The sequence below is a fragment of the Phocoena sinus genome, chromosome 10 (genome assembly GCF_008692025.1).
Source record: "Phocoena sinus isolate mPhoSin1 chromosome 10, mPhoSin1.pri, whole genome shotgun sequence".
NCBI classification, from domain to species: domain Eukaryota; kingdom Metazoa; phylum Chordata; class Mammalia; order Artiodactyla; family Phocoenidae; genus Phocoena; species Phocoena sinus.
The window spans coordinates 8,976,280-8,988,467 of record NC_045772.1 but is presented as its reverse complement, the minus strand read 5'-3'; the positions used below and the strand labels follow the sequence as shown (position 1 = coordinate 8,988,467).

Below are 12,188 nucleotides of genomic sequence, written 5' to 3'. Positions count from 1 at the left end.
TGTGTGCTGCCTACAGCCCTGATGGGTGCAGGGCATTCTGCCAGGCCCTCCTCAGCTCATCTCTTGTGGGTCTTCCATACCCCACAGGCAGAGCAGGCCATATCTCATGCTAGTCCTTTTCAGAGGGAACACATTGGGCTCAGAGAGGTTGATGGACTAGCCCAAGGCCACACAGGGGGAGCATCTGGCTCAAGATTCAGACCTAGGAGTCAGAGCCCATTCCTCTTTCCCCACAGAGGCCAGAGATGTTCATTTAGCCTGGTCAGCCTCTTGAGGGATCAGAGGCTGTGGGGGGCAGAGAAGGAGCTGGAACCATTGGGGTCTGGAGGGGCTGTTAGGGATCCCCTTGGGCCACGGCACGAGGGTGGAGAGGTGGGAAGTTCCTCCCAGCTGGGGCGTATCTAACCTCGAGCGCCTCTCACCCTGCTTCTCACTCCTGCCCTCCTCTGCCCGGCCGTGAAGGTGGAACCAGCTGGACCTGGCCATCGTGCTGCTGTCGGTAATGGGCATCACGCTGGAGGAGATCGAGATCAACGCGGCGCTGCCCATCAACCCCACCATCATCCGCATCATGCGGGTCCTGCGCATCGCCCGGGGTGAGGGGCGGGCGGGGCACCGGGGGGGACACGTGGGGGAGGGCTGCGGGGCGCACGGGCCTCCTGCTGAGCAGGGGGATCAGGAGCCGGGAGGAGCCCATACCTGATGCACACTCAACCCACCGTCCCGTGGGCACACACGCACCCTTGTCCTGACAGCTCTGTACTGCACCCTGCACGCCCCCTCCATATAACACCCTGGTCCTTGTGGTCCAGTCTCAGGTTCGGTTCAAAGGAACCCAGTGCAGCTGGGAAGACACTGGGTCCTCACCAGCATTTCTCCAACACTGCCTGGGATGCGCTGTCCTTGAAATCCTCTTCCTTCTCCCAGAAGCCTCCCTTTCTCCCCAAGGCTGTCCTCACACTTCTTTCAAAAACCTCCTGCCTCAATGCTTACCCTTCCACCTGCCCTGCCTGTTGCCCCCAGATTCTGAAGTGGTGAGGGGTCAGGTGGAGAAACTCAGCAGTAACAGTGGGGCCCTCTCCAGCCAGAGGAAAAGGGAGAGACCCCAGGGCCACTCATGCGTCAGTCATTGTGGCCTCATCGCGGTGAATTACACACTCACTCACACACCTAATGTCCCTCCATTCCCACTGTGCCTGCCCCCCTTCTCTTGGACTTTTTTATTTTTATTTATTTTATTTTATTTTTTTTTGCGGTTCGCTGGCGTCTCACCGTTGTGGGCTCCCCCGTTGCGGAGCACAGGCTCCGGACGCGCAGGCTCAGCGGCCATGGCTCACGGGCCCAGCCGCTCCGCGGCACGTGGGATCTTCCCGGACCGGGGCACGAACCCGCGTCCCCTGCATGGGCAGGCGGACTCTCAACCCCTGCGCCACCAGGGAAGGCCTCTTGGACTTTTTTACACCAGCGCCCCGACCTTGGGCACACATGTTTTTGTGCACCGCCCTGTTCAGCTGAACCCACGTGCTTGTAGTACGGCATCGCAGAGCTTGATTGCACGCTCCTCCACTCTCTCACCCTCCTGCACTCACACACGAGCGCGTGCATGCACACGCCTGTCCGCTGGCCCGGGCTGAGTGCGCCGGGCTGGGTGTCGCCCACAGTGCTGAAGCTCCTGAAGATGGCCACGGGGATGCGGGCCCTGCTGGACACCGTGGTGCAAGCGCTGCCCCAGGTAAGAGCTGCTCCTGTGGCCCCTCTCTGGGGCCCTGGGGGCCATGGGCCCTGACTTCCCTTCTCTCCAGAGCTGCCCGGAGACAGGGCAGAGTCCCACCTCCAGAGAAGCAAATGTGAGCCAGGGGCTGTGAGATGGGCGGGGTCCCCTCTGCTTCTTTCTCCCTGACTCGCCAAGCGCTTGCCCACGCCTGCTGTGTACCGGACCCTGGGCTGCCGCTGAGCGCCCATGTTCTGCCCTCAGGAGTCACCAGCCTGGAGGGGAAGACAGAGGCCTCAGGGCGGTGTGGGGAGAGGCCCTCACACTGGGGAATCAGGGAAGGCGTCAGGGCACTTTGAGCTTGACCTTGTAAGGTGGCTTGGTAGGAGAGGTGGTGATGTGGATGGAGAGGTGACAGATATGACATTCTAGGAGGAGACAGCATGAAACCCTGACCTGGGTGAGAACCCTGGGAAGTTAGGAAAGCCCCCCACGTTGGTGACCGGAGGGAAGATGGGCCAGGGCCACACAGGGTGCATCTTTCATCCTTCTCAGAATTCTGCAGTCCCAGGCTCCCCCTCCCCGACTGTCCTGACTACTGATGGCTCCCCTTCTCCCTCCCCTCAGTGTGGTCTCACCTCACTCTGAGGTGAACCTCATATACATTCATTTATTCATTATGACTCACCTAGTCTTAAGGAACTTTAAGTGTCTTAAAGTAAAAGGCACGGATAGAGCGTGCTAAAAATGAGGATAAAAGATTAACAGCCCAGGGCAGGTGAAAGCAAAGCTAACTCTCTCAGGAACCTGGCTAGGGATGTTAATGAGTTCCGTCCTTGAGTTTGGTGTGAGCTTCCCAGCAGCCTAGCTGCAAAGGGAAAGTGACACAGCTTATAGCAGGTCTGAGTGGAAAGCAAGGGCCTTCATTCAGAGAGCTGTGGTCTTTCCTAACATGAAATCCCTTCAGAGGAATTTGTCTCATGGGAGATGGGGGGTGAGTGCTGGGCTGGGGGGTTAGGGTGTAGACAGGAAGTGGGTTAGAGCCCAGACTCAAGCCCTTTTGACCTGTGGTCAAAGCCTCCTATCCGGCGAGAGCCTGGGTGTGTGACTCAATCTCTCGTGCCTTGGTTTTCTTGCCTGTGAAATGGGGGATGATATCAGCGCTTACCTCAAAGGGGTGTTGTGAGGTTTAAAATAATTAAAGCTTATAAAGCACTGAACGGTACCTGGATCATAGGAAGTGCCAGGTAAGAGTCTGCTAAGGATGGAAATGGGGGTGGCAAGTGTGTGCCCCCAGCCTGCCTGACCTCCTTGCCCCTTCCCCTACCCCTTTCCCCTTGTTCTGACCCCTGGGCATGCTAGGGTGGCTCCCAGGCCAGCACTGAGTTGGCATAGGGCACGTGGAGATGCCTAGGAGGTCCCAGCCTCGAGTAGGAGACACGTGACAGTAATTATACTTTAAGAGATGCGTGTGCCAAGAACCATGTGGTATTGGGGTGAGGGGCTTACCCCTCACCATCTGCTAGCTGACCCTGGACATTTCCTTGGTTCTATGTAAAGTGATATGAAAATGAAACTTCAGCCCCATCCTTCCAGACTTTGCCTCAGGCACTCAGAGGGAGGAGGCATCAGGGAAGGCTTCTCAGAGGAGGTGACCCATGATCTGGGTATTGGGGGTGGGGAGGAGGCATTTAACAGGCAAAGACAGAGAGAGGGTCTTCCCTGCAGAGGAAACAGAATATGCAAATGGAGTCTGTTTTCTGTGTGGTCGGAGTCGGGGTGGAGAATCAGGCTGGGAGAGGGTCCGCAGGGCTGGATCACACAGGCCTTAGATGTCAAGACAGCAAACCTGGGCTTTGTCCTGTGGGCAGTGAGAGCCACGGGAGGGTCTGGGTAAGGAAGGCCTCAAGCAGAGCTGCCTTTAAGAAGGTTGCTCTGGTGACCGTGAGGAGAATGGATTGAGGGAGAGGCTGGAGGGAGGGAGGCCGTTGAGGAGGCTGCTGTAGCCGTGCAGACTCGGAGATGCTGAGGGCAGGGAAGAGGGGGAGCTGGTAGGAAAGGTGAGGTTGAAGAAACGCTGACCTGGGCCCGCACAGGGTGGGAAGCTGCGCTGAGGCTCAGGCCCTGCCGGATTCCTTCCGGCAGTCGGGGCCTCACATCTGGCCTCAGAGGTACTCAGTGAGTGCTTGTTTCATTAATGAATGAGAATCATTTAATTAGTCAGACACTGTTGGTGTGATTGTAGCACAGATTGGAAGGAAACCCTTGTCTGCAGCAGAGAAGCATTAAGAGTCTGTGATTAACGTGGTTTATTTTTCAGCAATTAATGCAAACATCCTCGGATTCGACTCATGCCGGTCTTCTGAGGGCTCTTGGAGATACTTCATTTCTAGGGCAGGAACATTTTTGAACCTTATCTCATCCATAACACGAATTAAAGGCGGTCTCTGGACTATGGATAGATTTGAAATAGGTTTGGAATCTGCGATGTTTTTCTCCCACAGGAGCTGTGGGATGGGGGTGGCTGCGTTTGCAGGAGGCTTCTGGGGCCCCCAGTCTTGCATGATTCCTATGTTCACTCTGCTCTGTGGCCGGGGCCCATGCTGGCCTGAGGAAGCAGATCTGAATTAATCCAGCCATGTCTCTGCTCTCAAGGACTTCCCAGACTGGCAGAGACAGTGACAGGGACACACCAGTTACTCTCATGCTGTCAGACTGCATCCTGGTCTGCCTGAAGGCATCCAGGCAGGCTTCGTGGAGGAGGTGGCATTATTGCTGCGCCTTCCTTTCCTCTCTCTCTCCATTCATCTGTGGGATGGTACTAACCACACACAGGTGTAGCGACTGTGTGCATGGACCATGGGGCCAGCCTGCTGGGCTTGATCCCGGTCCTACCACTTATTAGCGATGTGGCCCTGGGCAAGTACTTCACCTCTCAGTACATCTGTTTCTTCACCTGAAGAATGCGGGTAAAAGAGAGTTCATAGATCCCTGTGTGCAGTAATGAACGTGGAGTGCTTGAAACTGGGCCTCTCACAGCAAAGGCTCCACACGTGTTTTATTATTGTCCTGTGCTCTGTGCCGGACCTGGCCTGCCCTCCAGGAGGTCGTGCAGGGGTGGCAGACACAGACACAGAGTCTGGTGAAATGTTACAGCTGCCCCGACCCTCAGGCTGGTCCTTTGCCTGGAGCCTGCCGCCCGCCACCTCCCCAGGCCCTGCCCAGTCCCACCTGCTGTCTCCACAGGTGGGCAACCTGGGCCTCCTCTTCATGCTGCTCTTCTTCATCTACGCTGCCCTGGGAGTGGAGCTCTTCGGGAAGCTGGGTGCGTGACGCCTGAAGCAGGCCTGGGCTTGGGGGCTTCGTGGAACAGGTCTGGTGGAGGACCTCAGCAGGGGTGGGGAGGCCTGAGATACACTCCCCCACCAGACTGTCCCGTCAAGGTCTTTGTACTGGGGAGATGCCCCCAGAGCAGGCCTGTGGGGGGGATGGATGGGCGACCCTCAGCCATCCACGTGCCCCTCCCAGTGTGAATAGCAGCTTTTGAGAGACGCTAGCCTGGGTCCGCAGGCACAGCCAGGCCTGTGCAGTGGACCGCCGACTTGGGCCCCCCCAACTGTCTGGCCTCTCAGGGATGCCCCTTCCGGCTCCACCTGCCGGTGCCCATCCAGAGCCAGTGCCGCCCCAGCAGGCAGAGTGGCCAGGGCACAGACCAAGGGCAACACAGCCCACATCCAGCCCAGCCCTGCACAGGGCTGGCTCCAGAAAGTGGGGCTCCCTTGGGCATTGGCCCTTCCCCACCCCATCGTCTCTCTCAGGAATTGATACCTGGGTGGAGGGAGGAGCCAGGCTCACCGGAATTTGAGTCCCAGCTTGTGTGGCATCTCCTCGAGCCTCAGTTTCTCCATCTGTGGGCTGGGCACAGTCCGCACGCACCTCTGAGGCTGTCGTGGGATTCCGAGATGATGCCGAGAGGCAGTGCAGGGCGGCCCGGGCTGACCCCACTCTCCTTCCAGTCTGCAATGACGAGAACCCCTGTGAGGGCATGAGCCGGCACGCCACCTTCGAGAACTTCGGCATGGCCTTCCTCACGCTCTTCCAGGTCTCCACTGGCGACAACTGGAACGGGATCATGAAGGTACACGTGGGTGGGCTGGGGAGGGAGAGTTGGGCTGGGTTCCGGGTCCTGACAGCCAGGGCTCCCGGGCCCTCTGCCTGCCCAGTGCCCCGTCACACACGGGAGGGGGGTGCAGGGCACAGAGAAGCAGAGGGACCTGCCCGGGACCCTGAAGCACAGTGAGGTGGAGATGAGGCCAGGGTCTCTGTCTGCCCCTAAGTGCTGCTCTGGGGTCAGTGCTCAGATTCTAGGGGACAGGACTCCGCCCAGGGCCAGAGGGTCCTGGGGGCCCACGGCCAGGGCCAGGGGCTCCGGGCACCGCTCCTCCGGGTGCCAGGCCCTCGGCGTTGGCCTCACTGCCCATCACCCAGCGCAGGCTCCTCGGCCCTGGCCCGCGGTCTGGCCTGGACTGGGTGGGGAGGGACTCGTGAGGACAGAGGTGAGGCCTGCGCCTGGAGGCCCCTGGGCCTCACCACTGCCTCCCCGCCCCGCCGGGTGCAGGACACCCTGCGGGACTGCACCCATGACGAGCGCAGCTGCCTGAGCAGCCTGCAGTTCGTGTCGCCGCTGTACTTCGTCAGCTTCGTGCTCACGGCCCAGTTCGTGCTCATCAACGTGGTGGTGGCCGTGCTCATGAAGCACCTGGACGACAGCAACAAGGAGGCCCAGGAGGACGCTGAGATGGACGCCGAGCTGGAGCTGGAGATTGCCCACGGCCTGGGCCCCGGCCCGCGGCCACCTGCCGGCTCCCCGGGGGCACACGTGCCTGGCTGCGGGCCAGGAGGGGCGGGTAGCGCGGGCGACGCCGAGGGCCACCTGATCCGAAACTGCTATTCGCCAGCCCAGGTGGGCGGGGCCCGGAGAGGGCAGCGGGGTCGCAGAGGGCTGGGAGGGCAGCTGGGCGGGGGCCTCGGGCAGAAAGCTCTGTCGTTTCGGGCCCCACTTGGCTCGGCTCCACTGAAGGAGCGACCCTGTGATGAGGGGTCGGGCCCAGGCCACGGGCAGAGAACCAGGAGGGCAGCTGTGCCCACCCGCCCCGCCATCCCGACCCGGCCGATAATCCCGCCTGTCCCCACCCCGTCCCCGTCCGCCTAGGAGAACCTGTGGCTGGACAGCGTCTCTTTAATCATCAAGGACTCCTTGGAGGGGGAGCTGACCATCATCGACAACCTGTCCGGCTCCATCTTCCACCACTACTCCTCGCCGGCCAGCTGCGAGAAGTGTCACCATGACAAGCAGGAGGTAGTGGCAGCCCCGGAGGGAGCTGGGGCCTCGGGGTGGGGGACCAGCCGGAGGGGAGAGCGGCTCTGGGCGGAGGCCTGGCTGGGCCGACTTGGCCGATGCTGCCCGGGGGCTGTGGCAGACCTGCCTCCCCGAGCCCGGGCTGGCCTGTCCGTCCGCTCAGTGCAGGCCTGTGGCGTGGCCTCAGGAGCTGCGGGGCCCCTCTCTGTGTCTGTACACAGTGGGTGCTCAGAAAGGGCCCACCTTGGTGGTGGGCTGCTGGGGCCAGCAGGAAGCCCGTGTGTCACCTCTGGTGCAGTTTGCCTTTTCTGTGACAAACTCCAGGTGGAGTTTCCCGGATGGGCATCCCAGGGCATCCAGTGGCCTTGGGCCTGTCTTGTGCAGGCTCAGGAGGGCCCTCTCCCCTCTCCCCAGTGGGGCCCTGAGCTCCTCCCCAGGGGAGTTCCAGCCCCTGGGAACCCCCCTAACCTGAAGTGGCTTCAAATTCCCCAGGGTCCTCCAGGCTTGCAAACACCTCTGCACGTGCGGTTAGCCTGCACGGGGCCACGGGTGAGTTAGACCCAGCCAGCCTCGAGTGGCACTTGGCCTGGGGGCAAGCAGACCAGCTTTGGTTCACAGCTCACGGCAGCTCACCTGCCCTCCAGCCCAGCCCAGGCGTGGCACTCTGCTGGCTGTGACGCCCTCGTGTCATCTCCCACCCCCTGCCCAGGCTGGGTTCCTGCACAAGGTGGACATGCTGTCTGTGCTCAGATCTCTGGTCCTCTCTGACCACTGCCCTGCATCTTTCTGGAGGACCGGACTGCCCCATCCCAGCCCCAGGGAGGACCCGACGCTGCTGCCTCTCCCTGCAGGTGCAGCTGGCCGAGACAGAGGCCTTCTCCCTGAACTCAGACAGGTCCTCGTCCATCCTGCTTGGCGATGACCTGAGTCTGGAGGACCCTGCAGCCTGCCCACCCGGCCCCGGAGACAGCAAGGTGAGCGCCCAGTGGGCTCCTGGGCAGGTGGATCTGTCCTTGAGCCTGGCCTCTGCCTGCTGTGCCAGAACACTCTGCCTTCCTGGCTCACCACTTAAGTGGCACCCACTGTGTGCTGGGCCTTCATCTCCTGTTGATCAGATGAGGGCTGGGAACAGAGAGGTGGAGTGATTTACCTGAAGTCACACAGCAATGAGGCCAGCCAGGGCTCCAATCACAGCATCCAAGTGGCCTTGGCCACTCACTGTAGCTTGGATGTGTTTGATCCATTTAATGGGAGTTGTCCCTGGTGGGCCAAACTTACAAGGGGGCCTTGAGGCTGAAGAGTTGAAACAGGTGCAAGCACCTACTGTGTGCCAGACTTTACTTGCACTCAGTGTGTCCATTCCCCAGCTCTGTGTGGCAGGGATAATGTGGCTCCATTTCACATGTGAGGACATGAGAGCTCTGAGAAGTGAGTTAGCTTGTCCTGTCACACAGCCGGGCAAGGCAGAGCAGGGAAGCCAGCCCTGGGGCTGGTCCCCAACCTCTGCCCTAGAGGTGGTCAGTCTGAGGAGGCCAGGAGGGCTGGAAGGGCCACTATGTTCATCCTGCAGACTCGGGCAGGGGAGGTCTGCCACCTGGCTTGTGACCTCAAGGCCAAGTCGTTCTTGCCCCAGCTCAGGGATGAGAGAGGGAGCCCCTGGCCTGAGGTTGGGGTGCAGTGGCCCTGCCCTAAGAGAGCCTCGGTCCCCCTGACCCCTGACTCCTGGGGCAGCCTGGGTTTGGCACCACTGCCCCCCAGGGCTGTCCTCCATCAGCTCCAGGAAGGCTGGGATGGGGGGAGTGGATCTTCCCAGCCCCTCCCTGCCCCCCTGTCCCCTCCCTGAGAGCTGACAGCTCCTACAGCTCCTGGCACCCATCCCTAGCCCCTTCCTGTATCTCCTGCACCCCTGCACTGTTTTCCACACAGGATGTTGGGGTGCACAGTTTCTAGGGCCTCGTTGGGCTTAGATGGGTGCTGTTTTATTAGGACTCAAAGGACAGTTCGTAGGGGGCTCATCCGCCTTGGAGGGGACATTGAGGCAGCTTTTGAGGAGCTTACTGTGCAGAGGTCGCCTTGGGCTGCAGGGTTGAGAAGGGTTAGGGCCCAGGGAGTGCCAGGAAGGAAGGCTGGCAGCTTCTGGGTGCCAGGCCCCAGAAGGAGGGGTTACTCTCTTGTTTATGGCTGTAAGAATGGAGGCTCAGCCACAGGAAGGGACCTGCCCAGGGTCATGCTCACAGGGAGGCCCTGCAGCCGCTTGGCCAATCTTCTGATGCCTTCACCCGCCTAGACTTGGCTTTTTTACTGACCAGGGTCTGAACTAGGCACTTGGCTACAGAGACAAGGAAGACCCTCAAGGATCTCAGAGTCATGAGGGGAGTGAGTGGGAAACTGCTACCTGCCTGGGACATCAGAGAGGGCTTCCTGGAGGCGGGGCCCTTTCACCCAGGATTTGGAAGAAGATGATTGCTGGCCAGGTAGCCGAGGCGAGAAGGCCATCCCAGGCAGTGAGAGCGACCAAGCAAAGGGCTGAAGAGCAGGGGCATGAAAGCAGCTGTGGCAGGCTGTCCCCCCTCCACCATCCTGCCCCTTTCACCTCCCTTTTCCTGTAGGGTGAGCCGGACCCACCTGAGCCGATGCGGGTAGGGGACCTGGGTGAATGCTTCTTCCCCTTATCCAACATGGCTGTCTCGTCGGATCCGGAGAACTTCCTGTGTGAGATGGAGTCGATCCCATTCAACCCCGTTCGGTCCTGGCTGAAACACGAGAGCAACCAAGGTGAGGGGTGGGAGCCCTGTCAGCTCCCCACAGCCCTGATCTCGGGTGTTGGCTTCAGAGGGGGCGGGCTGAGTTTTTTCCTTGGTGTTTTTGCCTAGACTATTATATTGAGTCCAGAAAGAACCAGGTGGATAACTGATAATAAAAGATAGGAACCTCAGGCCTGATAGAAATGAGATCATAATTATACCAGAAGTCTAGGCTAGTGGAAGATTCATGCTGAGTGTCCTAGGAGCTGTGGTGAAAGAGGAAACATGTTGGCACACAGAGCTCGTCAAGCAGAATGAAAGCTGCCTAATTATTGAAGGGTTTTTCTAGAGCTGAATTCGAGAGGTGTTTGTCCCACAGATCGTCACACAAGGTGACGCTGAACAACAGAAAGCCTGTTGTCCTCAACAGCCCTTTCGTACAAAGCCCCACCCTCAGCATCCTCTGTTTGTGCTTTGGGCTTGTGGCTGGGTTCTGGGCGGGAGGACGGAGGACTCAGTTGACTGGTCCATCACGGACTTATCTTCACTTCCAGTCCCGTTGGAGGGTGATGGGATCTGGCTTCACAGCACTGGCTGGGGAAGGGGGCAGAGGGGTGAGCTCAGCAGAAGAGGGGCCCCCAGACCCTGAGCTCACCCCAAGTGCTATTCTGGGAGGCCTGGCCCTGAGCGCTTTCCAGGAGCTGGGGGTGGAGTGACTTCCGAGGACCTTCCCTAAAGCTGACGGCCTCTGGACTGGACATGATGGCTGAGGGGCCAAGACCCCAGACTTCCTGAACCAAAAGTTGGGGCACAGGCCCCAAGAGCCGTTCTGATCCAACGAAATCCCATCTTCTTTACCTAACCGTTCATTAGCATTTTTCTTACATAATAAGACATAGATTAGGAATCCCCCTACCTGGGGACATTCAGGCTTTCATCTTCATTCATCCTGGAAGGCACTGAGGGGACCGTGGACAGAGGTTGCCCCTGAAGACTGGCCCCAGCTCTCATTTACCCCTTGCCCTCTCCTTGCCCCTCTCCATCCCCAGCACTCTGTCTGCTCTGCCATCCTGCCTGCCGTCCTAGGGGGGCCCCCAGGCCTGGCCAGACCTCCTGGGTGTCAGGACCTGGGGGGGTGACTGTCACAGTGAGCAGTGCTCTGCACGGGGCTGGGAGCTCCACAGCTGCCTCTTGCTCTTAGAGCCTTCTCTCCACTCCTCGAGGTGGGCAGCTGGTCCCCATTTCAGAGACGAAGGAACCCAGGGGGCCTTGAGCCTGGGTCTGCTTGGCTCCAGAAACTGTGCCTTTGCCAAGTGCCCATCCTCCCAGGACTCACACGGGCAGGCTCAGTGTTCCTCTCTTGCTTTCACAAAGGGGACACCGAGGCTCAGAGAGGGAGCCCGCGGTCTCACAGCCAGTTTGTTAGGTGGCCGTTTCCTGCCAACCCCCCGCAGGGGCCTGAGCCTGCTCCCCAGCTCCCTCTTCTCCCTCCCCAGCAGCGCCGCCGAGCCCCTTCTCCCCGGATGCCTCCAACCCACTCCTGCCCATGCCGGCTGAGTTCTTCCACCCTGCTGTGGCCGCCAGCCAGAAAGGACAGGAGAAGGCCGCTGGTGCCGGGACACTCCCCAAGATTGCCCTGCAGGGCTCCTGGGCGTCCCTGCGGTTGCCAAGCGTCAACTGCACCCTCCGTCAGCAAGTATGGCACCTCCCAGCTCTGAGAGCTCTCCTGTCAGGGGACATCTGAGGGGGCCCTTAAGTCCAAGGTGGAGGAGGAGGGGGTGGGCCCAGCCGAAGGCACGGGGCACGGCAGTGCTGGGGGCACTTGGGAAAGTGAGGGGGTAGTGCTGAGACTTGAGGGAGGAGGTGGCCCTAGAGGCTGATAAAATGGGCAGAGCTGGGTCCCAGGGCATCTGGGGACAGAAGAGGGTGGGGCAGGCCCTGAAGGATGGCCATGGGGTGTAGCTTGAGGGGATGGGGAGGAGGGGGCGTTGGGAGGCTTTGCAGGGGGTGGTGGAGCTCTGAGGGTGTTGGGGTGTGATTACTAGGAATGGAGATGGGGGGCAGGTCTGGGCCATGGCAGGTCTTGGTCTGCAGGGCCACCTGTATTGGATTGGCCAGGGCCATCACCTGGCCAGCTGCGCGCCTGGCTGTGTGCTAGGCTTGCAGGCTACAGAGGGTGGCACGATGACAGAGTCCCTGCCTCCTGGGGTTTACAGTTTAGTGTTTAGTGAGTTGCAGGGATGTGGGAGGAGAGAAGATACACCAAAAGAAATGCATGGAAAGTACAGTCTGTTTGATAGTGATACGGGCCAGGGAGAACGCTGCACAGGGAAGGGGGCTGTGCGGGGAGCCAGGGCGCAGAGGGGCTGGGAAG

At 60.1% G+C, this 12,188-nt stretch overlaps 1 protein-coding gene across 1 annotated transcript in view; it reads left to right on the top strand.

The window, feature by feature from the left end:
• Positions 1-12,188, top strand: part of CACNA1I (calcium voltage-gated channel subunit alpha1 I) — a 54,162-nt gene that overhangs the window by 37,258 nt on the left and 4,716 nt on the right. The window contains exons 25-33 of the mRNA XM_032646159.1: positions 463-596; positions 1,662-1,732; positions 4,958-5,036; positions 5,728-5,849; positions 6,330-6,674; positions 6,924-7,070; positions 7,922-8,044; positions 9,680-9,845; positions 11,311-11,510. Of these exons, the coding sequence (XP_032502050.1) occupies positions 463-596; positions 1,662-1,732; positions 4,958-5,036; positions 5,728-5,849; positions 6,330-6,674; positions 6,924-7,070; positions 7,922-8,044; positions 9,680-9,845; positions 11,311-11,510 (1,387 nt within the window). The remainder of the gene's footprint in view (positions 1-462; positions 597-1,661; positions 1,733-4,957; positions 5,037-5,727; positions 5,850-6,329; positions 6,675-6,923; positions 7,071-7,921; positions 8,045-9,679; positions 9,846-11,310; positions 11,511-12,188) is intronic.